The sequence below is a fragment of the Aptenodytes patagonicus genome, chromosome 1, assembly GCF_965638725.1.
Source record: "Aptenodytes patagonicus chromosome 1, bAptPat1.pri.cur, whole genome shotgun sequence".
Classification (NCBI taxonomy): Eukaryota; Metazoa; Chordata; class Aves; order Sphenisciformes; family Spheniscidae; genus Aptenodytes; species Aptenodytes patagonicus.
Window position 1 is genome coordinate 91,117,024 of NC_134949.1, and position 26,733 is coordinate 91,143,756.

Below are 26,733 nucleotides of genomic sequence, written 5' to 3' on the forward strand. Positions count from 1 at the left end.
TGTTACCTTATCCAAGTTCTACTGCAGACCAGTTTCTAATTAACAGCAGTTCTGTCCCCACGGTATGCAATAGCAAGGCGGTTGTGTGAGCAAAGCGGACACAGTGACCACACACACAATCCTGTTGCTTCACATAGATATATGTATGGGTATAGATATACAGTATATACACATTGATCTTTTTTATATATATAAAATAACACCTTGTTTATAAAGCGACATTTAATTGCCACTGGTTCCCTTCCCGCCCCACAAAAACAATAGTATACAAAATATAAAATATCTTAAATATTTATAAACGCCGCAAGAAAAAAATAGAACTGTACGAAAATATTTTTTTTCTGAGGTTCCTTCCCTGCCCTGTGGGAAGGGAAAGAGAAGGGGTACACGTTTGGCCAGCCTAGTGTGCCTTGAGTCCATAGTTGTTAAGTGGGTAGGAGTATGCCCTGCCTAATACTATCCGGTCCCGGAGGAGCTTAAATAAGACATAATAATTGCAGAAGAGGATGAGGGCCATGGAGAGGGTATGGTTCCACTTCTCTGAGCGCAGCAGTGAGTAGAGCTGGTAGCAGACGACGCTGCCTTCGATGAGAATCAGCAGGTTGAGCAGCCGTAATGGACGGTGAAAAAGGAACTGCAGGGAAACAGTTAAAAAGGACAGATTTCTATGATGTGTTGCACATACCCCTCCCAACTTGAACACTGCATAATGCTGTCAGGCACCACTGAGCTAGCAACCACTGTGCTGGGCAGAAAAAGTGTTTGTACTCCAACCACTGCAGGCTGGTGGTTTCCCTTTCACTTAGGGAAAGCAGCATAAAAAACAAGGCATGCAAAAGTGTAATTTTGCTTGAGAAGGGGAGGACGGGTGAAATAACCTATTGGCCAGCTGACGTACTTCCCCATTTCCCTGGAAGATGTTAACTAGAACCCTCTATAAGAATATGCCACTGCCTGATGGGAGAGTTGTGTCACCATGATGAGAAAGCACTGACAAGGCAGCCGTGGCTTCCATCTTGCCCAGACATCACTTCAATATGGCAATGGGAAAGCCCCTCTACTGAGAACAGGTATTTTGTTTAGCGGCAACAGGCTCCTGCGCAGCACTGAACTCTGTTCCACACAATCTACTCTGCTGCAGCTAGGTTTGAGCCTCTCCTCCCTCCCGCAGTCATAACACGTCAAGCAATAGAAGAGATACTTGCATAAAAGCGGGCATGGGAGACATCTGAAGGCACTGCTACGTTGTAAGGCCCAACTGCTTTATACAGGCATCGGCTACGTCGCACCAGAACTCCTTGTGGCCATATTGTGTTTTCTGACCAGCTGTGGGGAAAGAATGCCAGAGCGTTAGCATCTGTGCTCCCAACTCCCTGAACGGGGGTTCACAGGAATGGACTGCATCTTGAAAAATACCAAAGCCTCTGCCACAAGGACATGTCCCAGCTCCCACTGGAAAAGCACAGAGAGGTGATCACAAGCCCACCAGATGGACTCTGACTGAGTAACGTGAACAAATGTCTCCCAGTGCAAGAACCTAGCCCACTGCATCGGAGGGGGCCACCCTCTGCCCCTACACAAGGTACTTCTCCAGTGGCCAAGAAGATCTCAGCATTTGTTCTGGGAAGGAACCAGCGGTGACCGCAGGAGCTCAGACTGCTCTCTAGAGCAGATGTTTCTATTCCTAGGGAACACGAAGACCAGCAGAGTGGCACCTGTGAGCCCTGGCACTGTGGTGAATGGGGAAGCTTCCTCGGTAGATAAGCATTGCCGATGCTCCCTATCTACTAGAATGTCTTCTCAGCCCCTTGCTGGGTATGCTAACCCTTCTCTATCCCCACACTCACATATGCTGTGGAGCATTGCTGTAGGAACCATGTTCTAGTTTCTGCCACTTGCCGAGGTGGGCAGCTGATCTGTGGAGCAGGTCACAGTACTTGGGAGGCAGCAGCTGAGTGGTGAGCATGACAAAGGCGTTGATCCACACCATGATGAGGTGCTCACAGGACCAGCGCATGTCGTAGTACTGGGTGCTCTGCAAAGAGACCAGACAAGAACTTGGCACCACTGTCACAAAACAGAGGAGGGAATGACAAGGGACGTACTGCGTGTGCATCCAGCAGACCCACACCGCACATTACAGGCATGCGCTTTTGGACCAGTGATTTCAGAGGGTTACAGCTTAGGAAACACTCAAGACTCCCTTCTCCTTGACCTGAAGGAGAAAGGGCAGGGGGATGATGCTGCAGCTGGTGCATCTCCTCCTCCAGCAGCAGGTAACAAGGGGGGTTTGCTTGCCACAGAACTGCCCCAGGAGCACCAATTGCACCAAGACTGCTACATGTATTGTGGAGCCCTGCTCATTTCACTACACCAACTGGAGCTCGTTCAAGTTAGAGAAAAAGACACATTAAAAAATACAACCCCCACACTGACAAAAGAGGTTCTTGGATTTAGCTTGCCAAGCATCCTAGTTGGGTCTGTTCTCTAACAGGCTGAACACCAAAGCCTCTGATCCAAGCACTCGAGAGCCAGGATGTTGGATCTGAGACAGGTAACAACAGGTTCCCTTTTCTAGGAAGAACACAGCTATCCATCTGCCTAGGACAGGGGGTGGGAAAAGGGGCGTTAGTAAGTGGGGTGATGGGACTAGAGGTGCATCACATTTATGGCAATACCTATCCGCCAACCAGGAGCAGTACTAGTGCACTCCGGATGCAGCCATGCTCCGCTATCCGGGCTGCCAAAGGGGAGACAGAGAAAAGGGGAATTAACCAGGAATCTGGCCTGGCAGCAATTCACACAACATTCAGAAGGAGACGGCGGGCAGGGGCACAGAGAGAGCCAGACAAGAGCTACCTTCACAAAACACAGTGGCAGGAATGCCACATAGTAGGCACTGAAGAGAGAGTTGAAGAGAACTTCCTTGATCCTGCGGTTGAAATCTGCTTTTAGGCACTCCACCTCATTGCGGATGAGATCTGGGGAGAGGGGGCAGCTGTGGGTGGGGATAGACGTAGGATTATTGAACTGTTCTCTCAGGGATTCCCACAGAAGCGAGAGGAAATCTTTGGGTTTGACCAGGCTGCTGACAGCTGAAGTCCCATCATCCACCATCTGGTCCTGTACCAAGTAACCACAGTCTGCAGGTAGGGGCTGTGCTCTGCTGTCCTGGTGGAAGCAGCACAGAGGAACATAGACACCAAACCTGCAGCGAAAGAAAGAAAAACACAGCTGAAATGACAGCCATCCCAACATGAAGCAGGGGGCACCTTCTCAACAGATGTTGGCCCTTGTGAGAGGGGCAGCACATAGGAGCCCCCACTCCAGAAGTTAGCAGTGGCCAACTCTTCTCCCCACTAAGAGGCTAGGGGAGAAAACTCCTGTGAGACAGCTATGCAGAGGAGCTTCTTTAAATCCCATTTGTGGAACCAGCGATCCCAGTGGCTCAGTCTTCAGTCACAGTAAAGGCCCCTCACACAGACAGCATACTCCAGACGATTTGTTTCATAAGCTCAGCGCCACCTCCTTGCATCATCCCCAGCCGTTCCTACTTCCTCTTTAATCATAAGATGAAGAGACTTTTGTCTGCATGTGTCTTGGGGGCAGATTACAGCCAACAGCTCTGCTTCCCATGGTGGCTCATGCCACCCCCAAGCGGCTATGCTCCCCCCGCCCTGAAGGTACAAGGTGGTGTCACTCACGGGTAGCCCAGGAAGAGAAGGTTGAGAACAGAATGGCTGCGGAAGAGGTTGACCAAAGTCCAGCAGAGCACCCATCCACAGAGGGTGAGCAGCACCAGGCGCACCATGTAGTGAATCACTGATGTCGCACCCACCTGAGAGGCCTGCAAATGGAGGAAAAACATTCAGTAGCCCTGCAACACTAGTGCTAGAACATGAGCACAGGGGGTGCCTGTGGAGGAGGAGCCGGGAAAGGGGTGCCAGGAGGCACTGTAAGAGGGATGGCTGCCCTCTTCCTCCCAGAAGTAGGAGACTGACTCTCTTACAAAGATGAACGCCTTTGATTTTATTCATGACTGGTAGAGTCCAAAAGTTTGAAATAAGCACAAGTTGTTGGGCCTGACTAAAATAGGGCCTTTTAAAAATCAGAGCTGCAAAGTCCTGTATTGCTCTGATGATAGTCCAGGATAGCCTGAAACACATTTCCTCTTGCTCTTTCCTTTAAAAGGATCAGGTCTCACCATTCGTTTTCCTAAAGAACTGGAATGTCACAGGTCTCGGCTGAGGGAAGAGAAGATGGTGCACCTTGGCAATCCCAAAACTAGATTTCCACCACTCATCTCTACTGGATGTACAGGCTGCAGTCTAGTGAGGAGGCACCACCTTCAAAAGGACAGCAAGAAAGCTTGTTCCAATCTCCAGAGGGGAGAAGGCAACTGAACTATGAAAAGATTCTTAGGGGTTAGAGCCAATAGATGGTATGTGCAAGAACTTGCATGGAAGGTTTCAATGCAGAAATTTCAGTCTATGGGAGGTTTTACGGAGGATGTGAACATAAATGAAAATGGCAGGAATCAGAGATGAAAAGAGAACTTCAGAGATCCCATCTTCTCCATTCACCTATTCAACAGGACATAACTATTCCTTTATTTTATTTACTTATTTTTAAACTTATTGCTTAGTTGCTTAGCCTGGAGTTGCATTAACCATTTCAGTGGACAGAACTTCCATTTTCCTCAAAATGACCTTTCTCAAACATGTATTTGGCCTGGTTCTGCTCTCACAAACACTCTCTGTGTCTCAAAATCTGAGGTGACATGATCAGAGCCTTAGAGTTACTAAGTAACCAGGACTGGAAAAGGAGTTCTACCAGCTATTCATACTTCACTTCAGCGTACTCAGACACCCTCCTCCTGATCTTTCCCCTCTAACCTCCTGTTCATTCTTCCAGTCTTGGCTAACCTCCCTATCTGCCTTTCTGCTACCTGACTTGCAATTCTCTCAGCCACTTCTCTGGCACAGGATAGCGAGGTACAGTATCGCGCCTGCAAGGATACAGAAGCAAGTGGGACAATTTCATCTCCGTCTAGCTGCAGAGGCAACAGAGCTACTCAATACTGCAGGACATGAATGGGCTCAAGGAGGAAACTCCAAGGCAGAAAGGCATCCCCAAAATCTTAGTCCTTCACAGCCAGACTTGTTCTGGGGGAAGAAACCCTCCAGCTATCCAAGTCGCAGAACTTTCTCAGGCCATGGATGGTCATGCTCTGCAATCAGTACTACAGGAGAGGGAACAGTGGGAATGTTACCTCAGAGATGAGGGCCCACACCAGCCTCCGTGCCAGCATCACTGTGATGAACGCCGCCAGGTGGTAGTCAATGAGGTGAAAATTCTGAAGGAGGAAAGAGAAAAGGTCTTCACCAGGGGAAGGGACTCTGAAACCACCCAGCTGGGGTGGGACTGGAAAGCTGGCTGCTGAGAGCACATTAGGACCTTGTGTAAGCATTCCCCAAATCTCTCTATTAGGGATGAGGGAAAAAGGATAAACTTCGGTAACACAGGAATGTCTCCAGAATCAAGATCTTCCCCATATGGAGGTTCCTTCCCATGGAGAGATTTCCACTGAAAACAAAAAAACCCCACCTTTCAGGCAGGTATTTTTGGGGTCAAAGGGACATCTAGGACCAGAATGCTACTATGGAGAACAGCTTGCAAGTTCTCCCGGGAAAAGCCACTGAGCAACCAGAGCAAGGGCAGCTGAAATGGAGTCCAGAGCACACCAGCTCACTTTAGCTCTTGGTCTCAGAAATGGTCTGCAGTGACCAGTACTCCCTGATAATCAAGTTGATCTGAGAAATGTCATCTTCACAGGCCATAGATCTGCATTAGAAGTTAATGTTGGCTCCAGCGGCAGAAGTTAGATACAGCTCTTGGACCCCTTACAATTTTTCAATGAAGCCATCAAATGTGTTCTGGCTAGAACAGTTAGCAGACTCTGAATACTGCTGTCTGGGACTTCTCAAGGACATTTTGGGTGAAAAAGAATGCTTGACTTCTGATGGGAACAAACAAATGACCATTAAATCCTTTTGGGTAGGGAGCCTAAAACAGAATGCATTTTTCTTCAAAGAAAGCAAGCTACGTCCAGCATCGCATAGCTGAACTTGAAACTAATAGCTGGATAACTGGAACACCAGCACCACCTGTCGGTATAGTTAACTAAGGAACCACCTCATGCTTTCAAGCAGCAAGGACACAATATAAATGGAAGGACCACTTCAGAGGCTAGCTTCACTCAGATGGGGTTTGCTGACTCAGGTACAGGTCACTGCCACGTTGTGCAGATTATTGGGCCAGGAAGAAGACTGAAACCGAGGAAACTGGAAAGTTTATGTAAGCTGAGGATTTGACCCCCTCCCCAACTCCTCTGCTGCTGACCTGCTGTGAGATCCTAATGAAAACTTCCATCATCTCCCTTCTCTCACGCTCCATTGTTTCTACTGGGAAGGGGCACCCACAGCAGGTTCCTGGAGACTCAACTCCATTTCAAATCCTAGGGGCTAGCTAGGCCATGCAAGTATCTGCAAGAAATTTCCACTGAAGGGGCCCTGCTGACACCTCTCTCTCACCTTCCAAGTATTTTCTCCCCTGTAAAATGGGGGATGACATGGCCTTGGCTGATGGGGGAGTGCATGTGAACTCCCCTTCATCCCCTTAATGTCAAACGCTTGGTGATTCCTGGACTGAAGGAGCATGGAAAGAAGCTGTGTAATGACAAAGCACAAGCGACGGCATTTGCTGGGGAACTCACCAGTGAGGTGCAGGAAGCAGGGTGATTGTATGGGTACCACCAGACAGTCTTGTAGATGTTGATATACTGAATGAAGAGGGCTACCAGTAGGTAGATGAAGAACAGGAATTCAAAGAGAAGGCTCCCATCCAATGGCAGTTCAGGGATCCGGCAGTGACGTACAGGCTCTGGAGTAATCAGCGCTGTGATCGGAGGCGCGGAGAGGCTGATGGCACTACCATTCCTGAAGCATATAGATATCACTCGTTTAGTAAACATTCTACGTCATCTCTACCATTTTCCAGGACATGGAGTGCTTGTGGTTGTGAATCCGGGACTGGGCATTGCTAGAGGAGAGATGGCAGCAGTCTTGCATTCATATTTCTGGCACAAGACCGGTAGTGAGCTTTATCTTCTTCTTAGCTCAGACAAAACCCTTATCCAGCATTTTCTCTAGACAACAGATTGGTCTGCCAGAGGTGCTGTGACATGCCCAGCCATATTTCAGTAGACTTGCAGATGGAGGAACAGAGGTACAGAGTGAGGAAGCAACTCCAAGCAAAAAATCACTGAGGACTCTGCGCCAGACTGAGCACCTTATGTTGGCTCCTTCTACCCATCGCTAGGACATTACAGTAGCACCCAGCCTCCTTCTCCAGTATTGCAAAGTACCCATCATCCTTCTGCTCGCAGTTCCTCCCTTTTTAAGAGAGGTAACTAAAAATGGAATGGAGGAATTCAGCCACTTCCTAGAGGCTGACCTCTCAAGTCTTCTCACACTTCCTTCTTTCATAGCCTTCAGAGGAGGCTAGGACAACTAAAAGCTCCAGCAGACTAAACTGATGGAGGAAGTTCAGACAAACTATGCTGTGTCTGACTGAAACCAGGATAAGCAATGCTCCCCCAGGACCTTGGGGCACTGACTCCATGGTCTCAACACAGTTGCTTGTTCCTCAAGAATCCAAGACTTGTGCCATTCACCCATCTGTCCCAGCCAGAGAAGTCTATAAAGGCCAAAGCTAAATGGCTTGGATCTCTCTACTCTGTAGGAATGAACCTATACCAAGTAGATCAGGGCCTCAATGGGCAGCAAATAGCTTCTCTAGTCTGTGAACTTCTGTATGGAAGGAAGTAACACTGGGCATTTTTAGTCTTTATGCCAGATGCGGAGATCTAAATGTCACCGTGTGTTCCTTTTTCAGCCCCCAACTTCCCCGGACGATGGAGATGAGCTTTGCCAACTGCGAGAATTAGTTTCATCTGCAGCCAGCAGGGCTAAAACAGAATATAGGCATCCTCCTGCCCTGCCTTTCTATCACGTAAGAGGGGGCTCACAGCTGAGCTCTGACACATCACACTAACTCCCTGTGGCACTGCAGGCAAGCGAGAGAGAGAGAGACAAGGGCTAATCATCTGCTAAGACTCACTGCTCTGGGAACTGCTGCAGGGAAAGACAAACTGAGCACTATGTGATTTCCACCCTGGACATTGTGACCACGGTGAGCAGTGAAGGGTGGCTGAGACCACTTCCACAATCCTCCCCACAGGGCTGATTTTAATGCATGAAGTCAAGAGAGGGGCCGCAGAGGGAAGCAGGTGCCACAGCAGAGTTGAAAAGAGAAGCTGGAAGAGGTTTGTCACACAGGGCACGTTCCCTCTTGGATGGGCCTAATGCCACAGCAGAGGGCTCAAGGTTCCCATCTCCCAGTTCCTCGCTTTAACCACGAAGCCACACTCCCGCGCAGTGGATCAAGGCTCCTAGCTTTTAGCACTATCCTAGCCACAAGTGTCTCAATAACCCTACCTTTGTCCTCACCTGTTTCTCAAACCGGTACCGTTTCCGCAGCTCCCGCCAACCAGCGTCTGGAGAGAAGGCAAAGCTGAACGGCTTAGCTGCTGCCGGCTGGGTCCCCTCCTTCCACCGGGCATGACCAGGAACCAATCCACTTCCAGTGCCTCCAGCAGGCTGTGCCTTGAGACCCAGACAATGATCCCGAAGCCTTCCCAGGTCTGCAAAGGAGGCAGAAACATCACTTAAGCTGCAAACTGCTGGTCACCTAGTTCACACGCCAGCCAAGTGAGTTCACGCAAAAGGAAGCCACTCTCATACACTCAAAGCCCTGCGGGACACCCATCACCACCCTAAAACACCGTGCCATTTCAACGGCACCAGATCAGCATCTGCTTGCATACACAGAACGGATGCCACTGACACTGTGTCTTTAAAAAACAGCTGCTTAAATTAGCCATCAGAGACTGCTAGCACTTCCTGTTGGCTGGAAAGCACCACCGAGCATCTCCAGTGCTGGAGACCGCACAACTGCGTGCCTCATTTCAAAAGCGAGCCTGGGAAGAGCCCTCTCCCCGTTCTGGTGCAAGGAGCTACTAGAGCTTCGCAGGTCTTTTTAATCACCCAACGCATCACTTGACAGGCTCTGATGCTGGTAGGTAATTTGGACCCCTCTGCCAGAGCTCTGAACAGACAGACTGGTCTCCATGAAGTTAATTGCATGGTTCAGCTCCCTTCTGTGCTAAGAAAGTCCGACTGACACGATGGTAGGAGGTCCATTTAAAAGTGGTTCTAGCAAGTGGAGTAGTGCAGCAAAACACACACGTATGCATGTACTTCAAATGCACATATAGGCAATCACATATCCCAGCCCTCAAAAAAAAAAATTAAGAAGTAAGCCTGTAAATATTTATTTATTTTAAATTACACGTTTAAATCAATCAGTTCCTTAAAATGAACTAGTATGAGAGAGGCTGAGCAACTCAGAATATCAGTACCAAAGGTGGATTCTCTAGGACAGACTTTATCACTTCCCATGCAATTTTGCTTTTATTTCATTGGTCTCCCACATGACACTGCAAGGATTTCAGCAGTCAGGTAAGTTCCTGATGGCTAGCAGACATAAGAGAGTGAGGGGTTGAATTGGAGTGCGAATCTGGAAGTCACTCCAAGCATGCATGCTCTACAGAATTAAGACACTGAGCAAGCATCTCGCTACAAGGACGCTGGTGTGTCTGCATGTCTGGAGATTAATTAGCTGCCCTCTTGGTAAAATATCATAGCCAGAACCAACCCAGGGTCCAAAAAAAGCATACCCACCTTCTGGGAAACTCTGGATCTAGCTTCGAAATTTACAGATGGAACCTGTCGTCTATTTATAATTCAGTTATCACCTCCTTTAAAATCCTGAGAAATCACAGCTGGCAGAAATGCCAGGAAGTTTGCTCAATGAGTCACACCACTGTCACCATGAACACAGTGTGCAGGAGAACTATTCTAAAAACGTCCCTCAAAGAATTCTCCTTTGTATTAAAATTTCCCATCCTTCGTCTCTACTCCAATAACCAATTCTCAAAATTTCAACAAAAATCAAGACGAATGCTTTCCACATACCCGCATGACGGCCACTTAAAAAAAAAAAAAAAAATAAAAGGTAAACCAGAGATCCAGGGGGGGAGTGGGGGGGAAGAAAGGAGTTGTGAAATTGCATGAAAGGAGAGAGCAAACATTGGACAATCTGGGTTTGGAGGAAAAGAATGTTTTGGCAGACTTCAAAACTCTCATTATAATTCCAATGACAACACAACAGAGAATTGAAGCCTTCCTTACCTTTCTAGTAAAGACTTTAAAGCTTTCAGAGAACTTTCTCTAGGATGTTCTAGAGTTTTATTTGGGAATATTTATATTTCAGGAATTAAATATGAACAGAAGAAAATTCTCCTGCATGCACAAGATAGGCAGGGACAGCAACAGACAATGCAGAATTCACTTAGGGCATCCAGATACTTTACATAAGCAGCTAAGGTGAAGGAAAAAAAAAAAAAAAGAGAGAAAAAACCTCTAAAAGGAGCAACTTTGAAAGCCATTTTAAGACAAATTAAACTATTACGGGACTATGGAAGCTAAAACAATTGGTCTGATTCAACCTACATGATATTTATGATAAAGGATGCAATACATTGGTGGTCTAATTAGTGGTATTAACAGTGGAAGGTATTTTATGCCACATTCAGTAATTCATGTAATTTACCAGCTCTCATTAGTGTTATCCCATTAGTACACTTCACATGCTTGCCGATATAGACACTTGGACACTGAGTAATTGCACTTCCACCTCTGGTTTTGCAAACCAGTAAAATGCAGGTTTCTACCAGTAAAAAAGAATGCCTATGGGAAGGAGCCCTCCTTAACATCAGTGCACTGTATTTTAAATGCACTTGCATAAGCCCTTTCACAGTGATTCATGAACATATAGAGTCGGCAGTCCCTCAAGCCAAGCTTTAAATAACTTCACTGGAGTCCGATCAAATTAGGTAGGTGTCTGTTAGAGCAAAATCTGCCTAAGAACCATTCTTTTTTTGTTTGCTTTTGTTTTGTAAAACTAGCCATACAAAACTGAAGCTCCCCAGATAAAGTTAGACAAAGCAGTGAGATTACAGATCAGTTTGACTCTAAGTCTGCTTTTTTTGGCCTTGAACCAATCAACAGCCCTCCTTTTTGAGGAGAGAGACATGGGAAAAAGCCTTTTTATAGTTTTCAATTAATAAACAAAGGCATGATTCTACTGTGAAAAATATGCTAACAAGAAAAAAAAAGTGTCCATGACCCTTTACTCCAATAGATAAGATTCCTGTGTGCATCCAAGCCATATTAAATATTAATAAAGAGCCCGCAGACCGAGCTGGGAGTCTACCAGGCTCCCTTCTCTGTTTGCAGAGTCCCCGCCCCATCAGCAATCTTACTTTTTGTGTCTGTGACTCTATATAAAATGAGTAATGGAAGATAAAAGCTGTTCCTGACAAGACTCTTCAGTCCATTAATGCGATTCCATGCTGTTCTTCCCCGTTCACCTATAATTTCCCTCAAAAATAAGTCACATACTTGGTAGTCCCTTCATCCTCAACATCCCCAGAACAGAAACTGTCTAGCTTCCAAGATCTCCTCTCTCAGGCAGACGTGGGCATCAAAAAAACACACAAGAAGGATCTGGGGACCAGCTACAGAACAGTGGACAGTAGTCCTGTCCACGCACAGGGAATGGATATGGGTACGGATAGCTCTTGGGTCCTAGAGAGCGACTGCGCTCTTTCTCCGGGACAGAGACAAAACCTTCAGCTGTGACATGGTTATAAGAAGATCCAGGAACATAAGGCATCAGACGCTCCGATTTCCAGTTCGTGCTTTTAGGACTACAGAAAGCGCTTGGGCATTTTGTTTCTCTGCACCAACACCCCTCCTCCCCACCAGTTCCCTAGCCATCCTGATGAGGCAGGATCAAGCCGGCCAAGAACCACAGCTGTGAGCAAGGCTTTACTGATGAAGAACTAGACAGACAAACCATCCACCAGTTCAGAGGTGAAGCAGCATGCAGCCCTCTCCTGCTCCCCAGGGACCATCAGTCAGAATCATGTTCCTGCATCAGCAGCTGCCCAAACAGCTCTTACAAGAGGCAAATCAGGAGAGAGTCAGTGACTCATCAGAATAAAGTCTGCCTAGTTCCCCATCTTTTTGCTGGAAATGCTACAATGCTCAGCCAGTTATTTTGATGGCATTAACGTTTTTTAATTGGAGAAAACTCTGAGCCTCCAATCCTCTCGGGAAGCTCGCTGCACCAAGGCATGAGAACTCTCAGAGCTTGGAAAACATTCAAGAGGCTCTCCTTGGCTCCACAAGTCCTATAACCAGATACTCGCAAGAGCAGAAAGGGAAACGTGGCCATCCTCACTTGCAGCAATGTGGCCCGAGAAGACCACAGGTCTCTCGTTGATCAAAGCAGCCTTCTTCCTGCTGAGTAAGCACGTGATGCCTTGGGGTGAAGCAACATGTTGCCTCTGTGGCCATTAGTGAGGGAGCTCTGCCTGCCTCCTCCTCAGCAACACAGAAGCTCCCAGCGTTGTCTGGGTTGCTAGCAAGACTTTCCATTCGGGGTGCCCGTGCTTTATGGCTACACAGGCACGGAAACACACCTGCCACCTGTGCAGTGCTCCCTCGCAGGCCACCCCCGCCACACAGCTGCAGACCACTGACACGAATCGCGGGGAACTACCAGTGCTGACAAAAGACCATTGATGTTTCCAGCCCCTCTGGGTGCTAGTGGTAATACCCTGAACCACAGCTAGCATCAAGTGCGGGACAAAAGGATAAAGGAACTGGGAACGGCGCAGGGAAAGTACAAGCCAAGGAGTGTGGAAGCAGCAGTGCAAGAAGCAACCATTCAGTGCCATGGCAAACAGCGCTGCCCATCTCCAGAGCACTCCTGAATACAGGTATCTAGCAATTCCTCCCCCCGCTGCAGCAGCCGCCTATCCCCCTGCTGTCAGGAGCACTGGCTTCTAGCTCATTTTCCTTCAAAAAGGAACATATATTCTGGAACTGGACTGTCTAGATAAGCTCCAAGCCACGAGCTCCCAGACAACAAAGGCAAGGGACCATTTAAGACCTTGCTGGTTCACCCCAGCCTGAGTGAAAGGCTCTGTCCTCAGGGCTGCCACTGAACAGCACAGCCAGCACCTGTACAGCTTCTGAGGATGCTAATGGGCAATGCCCATAAGCAACCCCACAGGTGACAACAACTCACTGTGTCCCTGACAGTGGCTTATTTATAAAACCTTGTTTGCAAGGCTGCAAAAGACAGTTACTAGCCCCTGGTGAAACCATTTCTGGAACGATGGGAGGAGGAAAATAGGGTAGGATTCTCTAACCTTTGGGATTAAATATATATCGTAACAGTCGTGACTTTCAGCTGGGAGACAAGCAGCTCCTTCTCGTCTTCCTCCCTCCCACCCCCATCAGTCTCCGAAATTGAAACAAGCAATGTAAAAAGGTCTCTTGGTTACTGATGTCCTCACTTCAAGTTGCTGTAGCTGGTCAACCTAATCCCAAACTTGCATTTGTCCAGCAATCCTAATGTCTTTGCAAATTATCAGTGAATCCGCCTTATAGTCAAATTTTCTTTTTGACAGCTGTGAGTCCTAGTTACCGTGGCTCATTTTTACTTCCTTTTAGTGTGAGCCTTTTATTTATTTATTTAAAAACATTTTGACAGCTGGAAAAACTGACACACAAAGCTGATAACCGGTTCACCCAACACAGTGCCAAAAAATCAAGAAGAGAGCCTAGGAACAGTGATGGCTGCACCCATGCCTCAGTCACGAGGCCACCTTGTCAGCCCCCTCACATCTGCCATTCCGAAAGCCGAGAAGCTGCAAAACTCCTGTGGAAGCCCTAACTTGGTTTGGGAATAAAAAAGCATTTGGTTGTTGCCACGGAGGAAACAACCACAGGTTATCAGCTGGAAAGCTAAATATTTGGCTTGTACAGAGCTCCCCCAGCACTAAGTCAACACAACCTTTCAACTGGGGCTGGCTCCAAAGGCACACACCCACCACCTGGCCCAGAGCTCAGCCTCGGCCCCGGCCCCAGGCTGGGAGGCAAAACCGGTTAGGAGGGAGGTATCCCAAGTCAGCACATTTTCCAAGTCCTCATGTCGTATGGAGCGACAGATTAAGAAGGAGATTCGGTGTGGAGAGAGACAGAAACCCCCCTGAAGCACAGCCCAGGGTTGGGCGAGGAGGACGAGAGCCGGGCGGTGAATCACCGCCGTCAGGTGATGCACCAGCAAGACTAATTTTTGCTCAGTGACTAAGAACCAAGAACCTCATCTGTAATAACAAAACCAACCCAGCAAGAGCAAGTCAGCGTAGGCTGATAGAGCACAACTCTGGCTGAAGAGGCTCCATCTAGTAGTAGAGGACTACTACTCCATGTAGTCCTCTACACACGTGCCAAAACCGAAGGTGAAAGTAGCAAGAAAAAGGCAAGATTTCACAAATGGCATATATACTGTATGACTCATTTCAGGCATCTTCAGCGAGGAAGGCTAGAGCTGAGCAGACAGATAAGTGGGGAAAAAAAGAGTTCTAGCTACAGACAAAGTGAAGGCAGTGCTTGCCGTCTGTAGCTGCCACAGTACATCAAATACCCACCAACAAAAATGGGAGCAGGAAAGAAAAGCCTCTCCAGGTTAAAGTGCAGTAAGCTCAGTTCAGCTCATTTTGCAGACGTGTTCTTTAAGGATGGGACATAGATTTAAGTTCTTAATACTCTAGACCAAGAAAATTATCGAAGAGATTGAAAAAGCATTTTTTAAAAACAGAGAGGGATTTCCAACCCAAATCCTACATATTCCTTAAAAACCTCCTCAAAGACTTTACTTCAGGGGGTGCAAGGAAGAGATTTCCAGAGGTATGCAGGAGATACGGTCCTCTTCAGAATACAGAAGAGTTCAAGTCTTTGTGAATTGAAGGAAAAAAGATACACACACTAAGTGCTCTTAATGAACCTCTGGCAAGTACAAGAACAAAGCCACGATTCCTGGAGTAATAAAGTAATACCTCATAACCATATAATTACCTTGTGCAACTAACTGCTGCAGGAGGTCAAAGCAAACAGCTTAGTAAGACTTTAATGAATGACTATAATAATTTTATGAATGAAGACAAGTGAAATTATGTTCCAAAAAAGCAACACCCCCCCCCCACAACACCAGGTCCTCAGGGCTCATCAGCTACAATAACGCACTTCTCACCAAGACAACAGTATCGCATAATTAGCAAGACATTAACATTTTCTTTGGCTTCTTCTGATGTATACAGCAACACTCACAGCCGAATACTGGATCTGGGAATAAAGAAAGCATTGGCTTGTTCTTGTGTGAGAACAAGACAGAATTGCAAAATTGAGCTTTTCCAGCAGCAGAGGGAAACGCAGGCCTGACCAGTTGGGTCATGGTCTATTTTGGTCCTACAGTTCCCATGCTTCCAAATCGTGTGGGGAAAGGGACAGCAAGTCCAGCCTCATCCAGAGCAAGAGGCTTAAACTAAGTTCTGGTGGGAATTACTGAGCTAGACATACGGATCTCAAAGACAACCTGCACTGTCGTCTGAAAGCCCGGAAGAGTTTCAACTTCAGATCCAAAACAGGATTTGGATATGTAACGACAGAAAAGTTTTAAGCTCCAACTCCACATGCCTGTTACAGATATAAACAAAAGTTCACTTTAGAAAGGGACGCTGCTTGGGAAGTAATGCTAAATCACAAGGATGATGTATTAGCAGACACAACACGGGCAAAGCTGACCGTTAATACGATTTATCACACGCACTCCCAAGTACATCTTGCACCAAAGCTCTTCAGTAAACACTGTGCACAGGCACAGCACTGCTAAAACACAGCCACTGATCGCCCTCCGTTACACTGTGCAACGCACAGCAACTGGGAAAGGAGGGGAATTTTGGCTATGGCCACGGAGATTTTCTTTTCCAACTTATCAGGGCAAATGCACAGCAAAACAGATCACTGGGGGGGTGGGGGAGGGAGGGGGGGAAGAAAATATGCTCTTGCCTTAAGAGCCCATCTTGTAATTTTCAGCCAAGCAAGCCACCAAAATATGCATTCTCCTCCCAACCCTGAACACATACACATGGTCTAATAGCCTGAGTATAGGACCGCAAGCCAGGAACTCTTCTGCTTTTTAATCTCTCCTCTTCAACTGACTTCGAGGGAAGTTGTTTCACCAATTTAGACCTCAATTTCCTTATCACAAACAGGATAAACTGTTTGGCAAGTATTTCTCCTCCCAGGGGTCCCTGTACGTAGTAGTGAATATTTTTACAGTATTATTTTAGTGCTTTAGACAAGCTTTTTTTAAAACAAACAGAAGCAGCTTTCCTGCTGTTTTTGCTCCTCTGCCAATCCCTATGTTTAATTTAATGGAGATCAGCCATGATGACAAATCATGGGGAGTCACTAGGATTTTTCTATTTTGTCCTTGCATAGCTAAAAATAAGGCAGGCATCTGCCATCTGCAGCAACGAGTTTGAAGGCATGAAGTAAAACACAAGGAAGAAACACTTCCTTGAGCCTTACTCCAAGTCATCGCACTGGGATTCATATTGGAAAGTATCAGTGCAACAACGATTTGCATATCCCTGACACCATGGAAAAGCAAAATTATTGCAGGGAATTCTAAATAAATCGTAATTTGCATAAGTCAAATTTGCATTAAAATATAAAACACATATGAGAATACATCAACTCCCCTCTACTTGCCTCTTAAATAACCGGTACAGGTAATATACAAGTTCCCCACAAAACGGTAAGGGTCTTCAATTCAACTTCCATTACTCTGGTAGGTGGCACTCGGAACCTTGTACGACCATTTACAGAGCAACTAATCTAGCAGACCAGGAAAATGCAATAGGATACGTTAATCCCTGGTATAATTAATTATATCAAGACTAATTTAGCTGTCTGAATCTGCATACATGCTCCCTTATAAGTATTTCTGGGCCACAGATGTCTACTGACAATTTTGCTTTAAACCAACCATTTCAAACCCCTCCAGCATGTATGGATGCCGCTGCACCATGTTAGCCAGCAGAGCTTTTCTGACTAGCTTGCATAATACTCACTTCCCACCAGAAGTCTCGTTTTCCGCTTGCAACACGTTCAGCCCAAAAAGTCAAAAAAAGGTTGGAAATGACTCTCCAATGACTACACCCCACGAAGAATGGCAGGAAATCTTTCAGGCAAGTTTGTGATAGCTCATGAGCTATTTGCCCAAGTCACACAGCTACCAGAGATTTACCTCTGATTTTAAAAATCCACCTGCTAAAAGCTGTACACCGCTTATCTAATTGTGGTACAGTTAGAAATAAATGGACTAAAGTTCCCATCAGCACAAGAGACCTGCTGCGGTTAGGTGAACAAAGAAGAGGAGAGAGCTAACTTCATGGCACCATCCATTGCCGTGACAGGCCAAACTCTGCAGCCAGAGAGCGGATTAAGGACATGGCAGAGGGAAGGGATCACCGAAAGAAGAGGAAGGTCGACTGTCATAATTTCGTATCCTCCCTCCTTACAGTTTCTTGCGCATAAGACAACACTGCAGTACTGTCATCAAACTGTTATCAGTTCTCCAACTGAATGGCAGTGCAAGGAGAACAAAAATTGGGCCTCAAAAAGGAAAATATGTGTAACAGAATATCATACTGCACAATTAAGTATGACAGATGAAGTAATACTAAAGTCTAAAGATCCCAAGCATTTAAATTCAACCCTCCTCTCTATTTCTCAGTCCATAAACGTGCCAGGACATAAAATTTCACAATGGACAAACAAAAGAATGGTCGGAAATCAGTAATATTTTTAAGACCAAACATTCTAATAGTAAACAAATTCAGCTAAATCTCTGATCTTCATCAGTGCTAAAAAGCACATACATCTTTGTACTGACAAAATATCTCTTCTTTAAATCCAGAGTACGAATCCAAGCCCTCCAACTCAGGAGTTTCACATCCATAAACTAAAACTGAACCACATGCTTATAACTGCCAGAAGAACACTTTTTTCCAGGATTTCATGATGCCGAGGCACAGGGAAAGCACTGAGACTGAGGAGTAGGATGGTCTCAGAATCAGTACTATCTTGTTGCTTTGCATCATATCCATCTTTACGAGCTGTAACTCTACAGAGTCGTACTGAGTGGCCCGACTGGCTTCTGAACTGAACGCTCATGGAAATCGGAAGCCACCTTAACAAACACTGCTAGCCACCTTAACAAACATTGCTAGCATATATGCTCTTGCTGTATTCTCAAACATCCAGATTTGACGCCTGCAGAAGAAAAAAAAAATGTTAGTTTTATGATATCCAGACTTGAGTTGCCCAAGTCAATTTGCAATACAGACACTTTCAGAGAAAGATTTGTGTTCAGTGCTGCTCAATTCCAAAAACAGCAGGAAGGTGTGGGTTTTTTCCCCCCAAAATACTACACACATAATTCAATTCTCTCTCTCAAATTTCACACCAAAAAGCAGTGTCTGAAGAAAGCATAGACAAAAAAGTGATTAGGCCTGTCTGCTTTTGAGTAATATGTAGCAGTAAAACTATATTGGCGATGTTACATCGCATGAACATTGCTAATATAGGCAGGCCACTAAGATGAGAATAGCTTTATTTCCTTAGCTACCGCAGGATGCCATCAGTGTCTCCGTAAAAAGAATAATTCAACCAGGTGCTAACCTGTACATTGCAAGAAGTTTTTAAAAGAATTTATCTTCTTACAAGCAGAATAGAAACATATTCTGCAAAAGTAGGAAGCAAAATGCTTTATCCCCATTTTACAGTCAGAAAGACTGTAAAATATAAAAGTAAAGTAACATAAAAAACAAAAATAAAAGGCCTGCCTTTTCTAAATTATCAATGATTTTGAATGCTCAGGTTGAGGCAATATAGACACCTCTATCAGTAGGAGTGTGGATACCCAGACCTTCTGAAAATCAGGTCTCAAATGCCTGCAAGTCACTAGGTCTGCAAAGAGACGGCCAGGAATGAGCTGTACAGGAGGCATGCAGACCTCTGTGGTTTTGAGATTAGGAGTACACATCACATTGGACACAGTTAACTGAGTAAGTGATATTACCCGAGCTCCTCTGTCCGTCCAAATAAATCAGACCTGGACAGCATTCCCACCCTACATGCTGGTTTGCACCGCAAAACCCCAGTCAAAGATGTTCAAGAACAGAAACAAGGAGTAGCTGCATCTACACCTGAAGAACTTCTGGTCCAATAAGGGACAACAAGGAGCGGGTGAAGTTTCAGCACAACTCCCAGAGAGGTTAACATCGCCTTGCTACCACTTTGGCTCCAGTGGGCCCAGGTTTTACCAGCAGAGCATCATCCCATCGCGACACCAAGCACCTTGGCTGAAGGAGCCGGCGCTCCAGAGGAGCACCTGGAAGGAGAAACGAGCATCAGAAACAAAGCCACTCCAACAACAGGAGTGCCAGGAGGTGAGCGAAGGAGCAGACTGCAGGTTAAAGGGCTGGTGTTCTGCTCTGCTCTTGACATCCTGGAGCTGAGCCATTCCAGTCCCATCCCCAACCCCGTACTACTGTATCCCTCTCCCAGAAAATCTCTTCTGATCACAGCGAGTTAACAGACCTGAGCTGGTTACAGAAGGGATGCCTCGTCTCCATAAACTTTACGACTCATCGCTTTGGAATATAGGCATTTCATTCCTTCACTTACAGTCGTAAAAGATGCCAGTGATACAGGGGGCCTGTGATTCATGACGAAAAGGCATGCACGAGAGTGATCATAACTTGCAAACAAAGCTGTCTGTTTCAGCTGCACATTCACATGTTAAAACAATGCTGGAGTAGTGAAAGAGCTACCTCATGTAGTAAGGAAAATCATCACCCTAACTGCTATCCTACGTAACGGAGTATGATTGATACACTGTTTTCTTAGTGGTACAAAAAGGAACAGCCTCAGAGATGTGCACGCACGTCCATTCTGGAAACGGTACCTTATGGCGGGTTAGATTTGCCTAGAGACTTACAGAGGATCGCCTTAGCTCTTCATCTTCCACAGGACCAGGACGGTGCTCTCTCCTACCTCCTTTGTAGGACTGATTACACAGGAACAGCATTTTAAAAGCCCAGAGCAAACCTACCCGTGACCCCAAACCAACTTCCTCACGTTCAATCCTCAACCCTCCTACCACCGAGCACCCACCTCTCAGCGACATGCTCGGACCTCTTGCTTTAACCCAGACACATCACGACATGTCTAAAACAAGAAGGCCGGGACCCAGTACCGTAACTTACCAGCAGGACAAAACAAAGCCAGCAGAAGCCTCCCCACCACACGCACGCACGCACGCACACACACACACACACACAAAGTTTCAGGTAGGCGGGAGGCGGCACCCCACACGCACGGGGCAGCCTGCGAGGGCTCCGGCGGGAGGCGGCTCGGCCGCCCGGCCCCGCACCGCCGGGGCAGGGTCCCGCCCGGCCCGCCGCCCTCTTCGGTCGCTCGGGCTTTCCCGGAGCGGAGCTGCCCCGAGGGAGCGGCGGGGCCGGTACTCACACATCCAAGCGCGGACGGCGGCGCGGCTCGGACATCAGCCGGCAGCGGGGTCCCCTTCCGGCGACAGCGGCCCGGCGGCGAGCCCCGACCCCCGCAGCCCCCCGGACCGCCGGCGGGGGACGAGGCTGCGGCGGCGGGTTGCCCCTCCTCCCGCCGGGCAGACCCACCTCGCCGCTGCCCGCCGGCGCCCGGCGCCCCGCGGCGGGGCAGGAGCAGAGGCGGGCAGCCGCGGCCGCCCTGCGGGGAAGGGAAAGGAAGGGAAGAGGAGGCGGGCGGGCCCGGCCTCGGCGCCCCGGCGCGGCCCTGCACACCGCCGGCTGCCCGCGCCGCCGCCGCCGCCGCAGCTGCCCGGGAGACGTGGCAGTGAGGGCTGATGCTCTCATCACAGGGCGACAGGCGGCGGCGGCAGCAGCCACCGCGGCGGCCGCCGGCCGCGGCCGGCCCAGGGAGGGAAGGGCGCCGCGGGGGCGGGGCGGCCGCGCCGCGCCGCCATCTTGGTGGTGGCAGCAGGGCCGCCTGGCTGCCTTGCCGGCGGTGTTAGCCTCGGCGCTGCCGCCGGTTTGTCCTTTCTGCCGGTTTTTTAAACGCGTACGTCACCGGCACGTTGGCTAGGCTCAGGCAGGAGTCTCCAGGGGAGATGCCCCGTCTCCTTATTTGCTCTTTGCTGCACCAAGAACGTTTTTGTTGCTCTAGAATCACAAGCAATAGTAAGTCCAGAAAGCTCCACGTTTTGCATCACGAGATGCCAAAAAAAAAATTATAATTAACCGCTTCATTACAGCCAGCAAAATCCATTTATCCCATGGCTGAACATCAACAGCTGAAAAGTCCTGCTGCCACTGCCACCCTCGGCTGAGGTGCGATGCAGATGCCGTAACTGGAGAAGACCTGGGCCACCTGAATACGTTAGCAGGTACGCACAGGTACTCGGGACAGCCTCAGGGCACGGAAAGACCCGACGGAGAGCGAGCAGCGGGGAAGGGACATCGGGTAGTATCTGCAATAGCCACCAAGCGGCAGCAAATAATCAAAGGTTGGCGGCGGTCGACACGAAACCAACCCGAGGCTTTCCTGAGCAGCGTTCAGCAAGTGACTTCTGGGCCAGCTTGTAGGTGCCAGCCCAAAGCTGGGGAGCTGTACTGGTGAAAAGGTGTCTCTTTGAATGATTAGCGTTCACAACCACAACAAGAAAACTCTCCCAGGGAGCGAGAGGAAATATTGGAGGAAAGAAATAATCTTGCATGTGAGCAATAGACAATTCTGCATGGGGATGCACCGCTTAGAAGTTTTACTCTGAGAACCCAGTAACTCAGGCCAGGCAAGTCTAGAATAAATGGCATAGAGCTGGCCTGACCAACCCTCCCCCCTATTCTGTTTTACTTTTAAAACAATGGTCTGGAAGGGGCTCCGATAAAGCCTCATTGGCTTATCAGTGTGGTTGGGCTTCTTTCTGATACAGAATTCTCCCTCCTCATTCCCTGCCGGCAGATCAGGATCTGTCCCTCATGCATTCACTTTCCCTCCTCCAGCCTCAGCAGCATCTTCAGATAATATTCATGTCTACGAACTGGACCACAGCTGCCGTACTCTGAACAGACCGCATATGCCTGCCTCACTGCCCTCGCACCGCAGCTTTGCTCATCCTTCCCCCTGTAGCCACAAAAATGCCCAGTGACATCCCAGCTGTACCAGCAGACTGTGGTCGTAGTCCCTGTGTCTGCACCTCTGTAATACACACCTTGTACTAGGAAATCTGCCACAGCCTTCTATTGTTCCGGATCAGCTGGAAAAAAAACCTAAACTAAAATGTGAAATCTTTCAAAAAATAAATTGTTCTTAACCTCAGTCCAGGTGTCGCTAAGGCCTGAGGCCCCTGCTCCAAGAGAGAGCTGCTCTTTGTGTAAAATATGCCCAGAAGATCTTAGCTGATGGAGCTGTGCAGCAGGGCACAGTAAGGCAGGAGACAGAGGTCTGTGCTAATTCTACAGGGGGGGAAATCTCTTCTCAGCCGCAAATCTGACCACCAGTTTAAGTCTGGATACATGCGGAAGAATCTTACAGCTGCTATGCATTTTAACGCATAGATTAATGCAACAATAGTGCAACAATAGTTGCAATAAATGCAACTATTTACAAACAGAAGAAACTTTGTGTTATTTGTAAAAGTTAGGCTACTGACCTGACAACAACTCTGACTGGATGTTTTAAGGTTTACACACCCTCCTCCCTAGCGTACTACTTATTAATGGCTATGCATACAGAATTCAATGAAATGGTATGGAGACTTGGGTGCCTCGTCTTTTCCTTTCTCATTCTTGCATGGAAACAGTATGAGCCCGGGACAATTGCGGAGTGACAATTTATTCCCATCTATCCTCAATAACGCTATTTCAGAAATACCTTGCATTTATCTGCCAGGGTCCTTGTGGCCAATCCATGGTGTGTTGTATTTTTATGACTGAATTCATCAGAGAGTTGCGTGAACGTTTGGGTCCTTGCTCTCCTCATATTTGCAAGGAAACTGTAATCCAGACTGAGCTAAGGAAACTAGTACTGAGGAACAAGGAGCAGCTCAGGCAGAATGTGGAAGAGACCATCCTTATTACATTTTGTGAAATCCCCCTAGTGTTTTAACTGATCCTTGCATGGGACTTTATCATGTGAAACACTGGATTATATCAGTGAGAAGCCCAGGAAAGTAGAGAGGCCCATGTTCAAAAAGACCCTTCCTTTCTGATTAAATGTGTAACTGCTACTGGGACTTTGATAAAACACTCTTACTGAGTGACCGTACCACCACTTTCCCCACTGGCCCGTACACTGGCAAACACTAACGGTATAAAACTTCTCACACTCTCAGCCAGTAGCACACTTGATTTTGCCTCTGTTCCTGTTTTCTTTTAACTCTCATTTCCTTTCTGGTATTTCAGGTTAATGCCCTTTTCATCTGCTTCTCACTTCTGCCATGCTTTGTGCCTTTTCCGCTGTCCCTTAGAAGACCTAAACCCTTTTTCTTTGTCACTCACTCTCCCTCCTGTTTCAAATCCCTTTCCAGTCTTACTGATTTAACTCCTTCCTTTTGCATTGTCTCAAACACCCCCTCTACCCTTTTACTCCAGGGCTATCGCCCCACAATCTGTAGGACATAAATAGGAGTGGCCCTGAACAGTCCTGTAAATTTACCCCGGGGTACAGCTGTTATTTAACTCAGAGAGTCAAAGCCTTACCTCCACAAAGCAAAGACATGATTTCTGTCTTGTGTACGCGTATCCAGATGAGGTTGGGTACCACTAACAGTGTAGCGGTAGCAACATGAAATTCAGCACGAACCAATTGCTTGAACATCCACCAGTTGCTGGGATAACTTTTGAAGCCCACTCTAAACTCCTTGCTACCGACGCCACACTGTTATCGGCACCTGACCCACGTTAAGGTGAGCTCTGCTTTGCTGACTTGTACAACTGTGATGGTAAGTCATCACCGCCAGGGCATATTTCCACGGAAGTTATTTTGTGCTGCAGAATGTTTACTGAGTGTGTGCTAGGATGGGGCTCCAACGTTTAAAATAGGGTGTAGCTGAACAAGACAGTAAAAATAGGAGCACGGAACTCTGGATTTAACACAACTATCTTAACACTCCTACAGAAAAGACTAGTGTCATGGGGATCGCGAGTCACTGTGTCTGAACACTTGAGGCGGAACTTCCTCTTGTGCCCACACAAACACCAGGTGGATTTTGCACGCAAAACACAGCCTGGGAAGTCAAATCTCCCTTCCAAAGGTCCCTCTGTATCACATCTGCATGCAAGAAAGGGTCACTGCTGTTGTTCACCTTTCGAGGCCACATTGCGTCAGGCAAACAGCTTTCATCCAAAAGATTTATCAGGTAAAAGGCCTGTGTTTAAACTGTGATATTGAAGAATAGAACCAAAAAGAAAGGCTGCTTTCACGCTTGCTGCAGGGAAGAGCGTCCGATGCGGACTTTGTATCTGCGTCCAAGAAAACGGTGCTTCCATACATCTTCTACAAGTCGTGTTACGGAACAATTTTACTTCAGGTCACTGATGCCTATGTGAATAGGAAACTAACCTGCAGGGCTTTAAAATCTACTCCTACTCAGCAAATAGCAACACTAACAGAAACAGACCCAAATGACCCATGTTCTGATTCTGTTTGCTCAGAAATTCCGCTACTTCTATGACGCTGTATTGAGATAAACTACATCTGGGATCACTTCATTGGTAATTTTTTAGTAGCACTAAGAACCTGCTGGTACGGATTTGATTTCTGAGGGAAACTGTTTATGCTGTGCTAAGGAGACTGATGAGGTATCAGGTTTTCCGTCTGACATCATTGCCTCTTCCCAGACAGGAAAAAAAGAAGGCTGTTCATCACCTCAACATAATAATGTTACTCAACATGCCATATACTGTATGTCCTTCTCCAAACTGGAGATGTAGCATTCCACTGAAATACCTACTACTAAGTTTACAGATAATTATTTATTGGATGGCATTATTTCCACAACTAATGATCTTTGGTCTTTTTCAAAGATTTCAAAAATACCATTTTACACTTTGAAAACCTTGAGTCACTGGGACATTTGGAGAAAAAATAGCTTGTACTACGTTCGCGTGTGGCGTGGGGCCCAATGATCCATGGCTGATATTCTGGGTAGCTCCTGTTCAGTTCCTGTCATATTCTACAAGTGAGATTAAAATCAATAGCTGAAGATCCCATCTAGGACAATCTGAATTTTTGAGGTAGGGGAAAATGTAAGGTTTTGCTTAATAAAAGATTAGAGATAGATCACTGAAGGACACCCCAGACTCAGGACCCTTCTCAATACGACTCTGTTCCCATGAGATCCACAAGAGGGTTTTATGTTTTAGAACAAGCATAACATTTAGTCCAGAGGAAAGAAACCTGATTAAAGAAAGTTTGGCAAATGTTAAATTTGCCAGGTAAGAATGCTTGTGGAGGAAAACATGCAGGGGGACTTTTATAAACCTGTAGCCATAGAAGTGCTTGTATCAGTTTAATACAGTGTTCCATGGCCATAAATGGAGTTAATTGCTGCTCTCAGTGCATTTCTTTCCCACATCCCCCACGATGCCTTCACTGCAATAGCCCGAGTTTCTCGCACATCCTTTAGACCCCTGTAACACACTATCTCCGATACTTCCAAGTCCACACAACGCTTGCAGATCCTCTGCATACCCCGATTCGCTTCTAGCATCTTCACACATACCTTTGGCCACCCCTTCTCTCCCCTTACCTATCCTGCAAGACCGCCACCGTAAGAGCTCCATGTCTCACTGTTTGCTTACCTATCTTTGTTGGCCTGTAGGATGAGTGGGAATGTGATTTTCTGGTGCGCTGGGACTTCAGGTACACGCCGATTACATCTGCAGTAAGCGTGTGGACTGACAAGCCGGATAATGCCAATACACTCTCTCCGGGTCAAACAGTGACGAACGCTCTCTGTCACTCTCTCAGCGGAGAGTCTTCTGTATCTATAGCTCTGATTCTCACAGCGCTAACAGAAACTTACTGTCTTTGAGACTAATGCCGCTTTGACAGATTTGATTACAATCAGCAAGTAGCATCCGGATTTGACAATCACATAACATTATAAAACCTGACTAAAACTATCAATAGGTGTGACTGATACCATTAGAAAAGGGGTCACTCGTACAGTTTTTACTGGACAACTATTCATACACCTTTTAATTTTGGATTACCAACATCCTTCACTATTTACAAACAGAAGGGCTTTAAGACTATGCTTCATTCTCCTTCAGATCTGACAGTTTCAGTGGAGGTTACTTTTTTGTTGCAAAAACATTTGCAACATTTTGCTTCATTTAATTTCTTACACTTTTAAACAGAATTTTTCTCCTCTCTGGCTCTTTTAACAGAAGTAATTTCTCACCACAAAAGATGAATTTTGCCTTTTTCTTGAAGAGCTTTTTTAGTGCTTGACAGCAGATTCCTCTTGGGTGCAACTTTATGAGGTCTGGGTGGAATA

General features: G+C 47.0%; 1 protein-coding gene across 3 annotated transcripts; it reads right to left on the reverse strand.

The window, feature by feature from the left end:
* Positions 1-400: 400 nt before the first annotated feature.
* Positions 401-26,050, reverse strand: TMEM39A (transmembrane protein 39A). Of its 3 annotated transcripts, none has more exons than XM_076348757.1 (9): positions 26,033-26,050; positions 8,571-8,764; positions 6,776-6,998; positions 5,273-5,356; positions 3,705-3,847; positions 2,860-3,208; positions 1,848-2,035; positions 1,206-1,326; positions 401-634 (listed from the first exon to the last, which is right to left on the reverse strand). In XM_076348757.1, the coding sequence occupies exons 2-9, from the start codon at positions 8,681-8,683 to the stop codon at positions 401-403; spliced, it is 1,455 nt and encodes a 484-aa protein (XP_076204872.1). In that variant the 5' UTR covers positions 8,684-8,764; positions 26,033-26,050. The 3 variants fall into 3 exon arrangements, with proteins under 3 accessions (XP_076204872.1, XP_076204873.1, XP_076204871.1); XM_076348758.1 differs by lacking the exon at positions 26,033-26,050 and adding an exon at positions 20,703-20,794; XM_076348756.1 differs by lacking the exon at positions 26,033-26,050 and having other exon boundaries at positions 8,571-8,960.
* Positions 26,051-26,733: the final 683 nt, after the last annotated feature.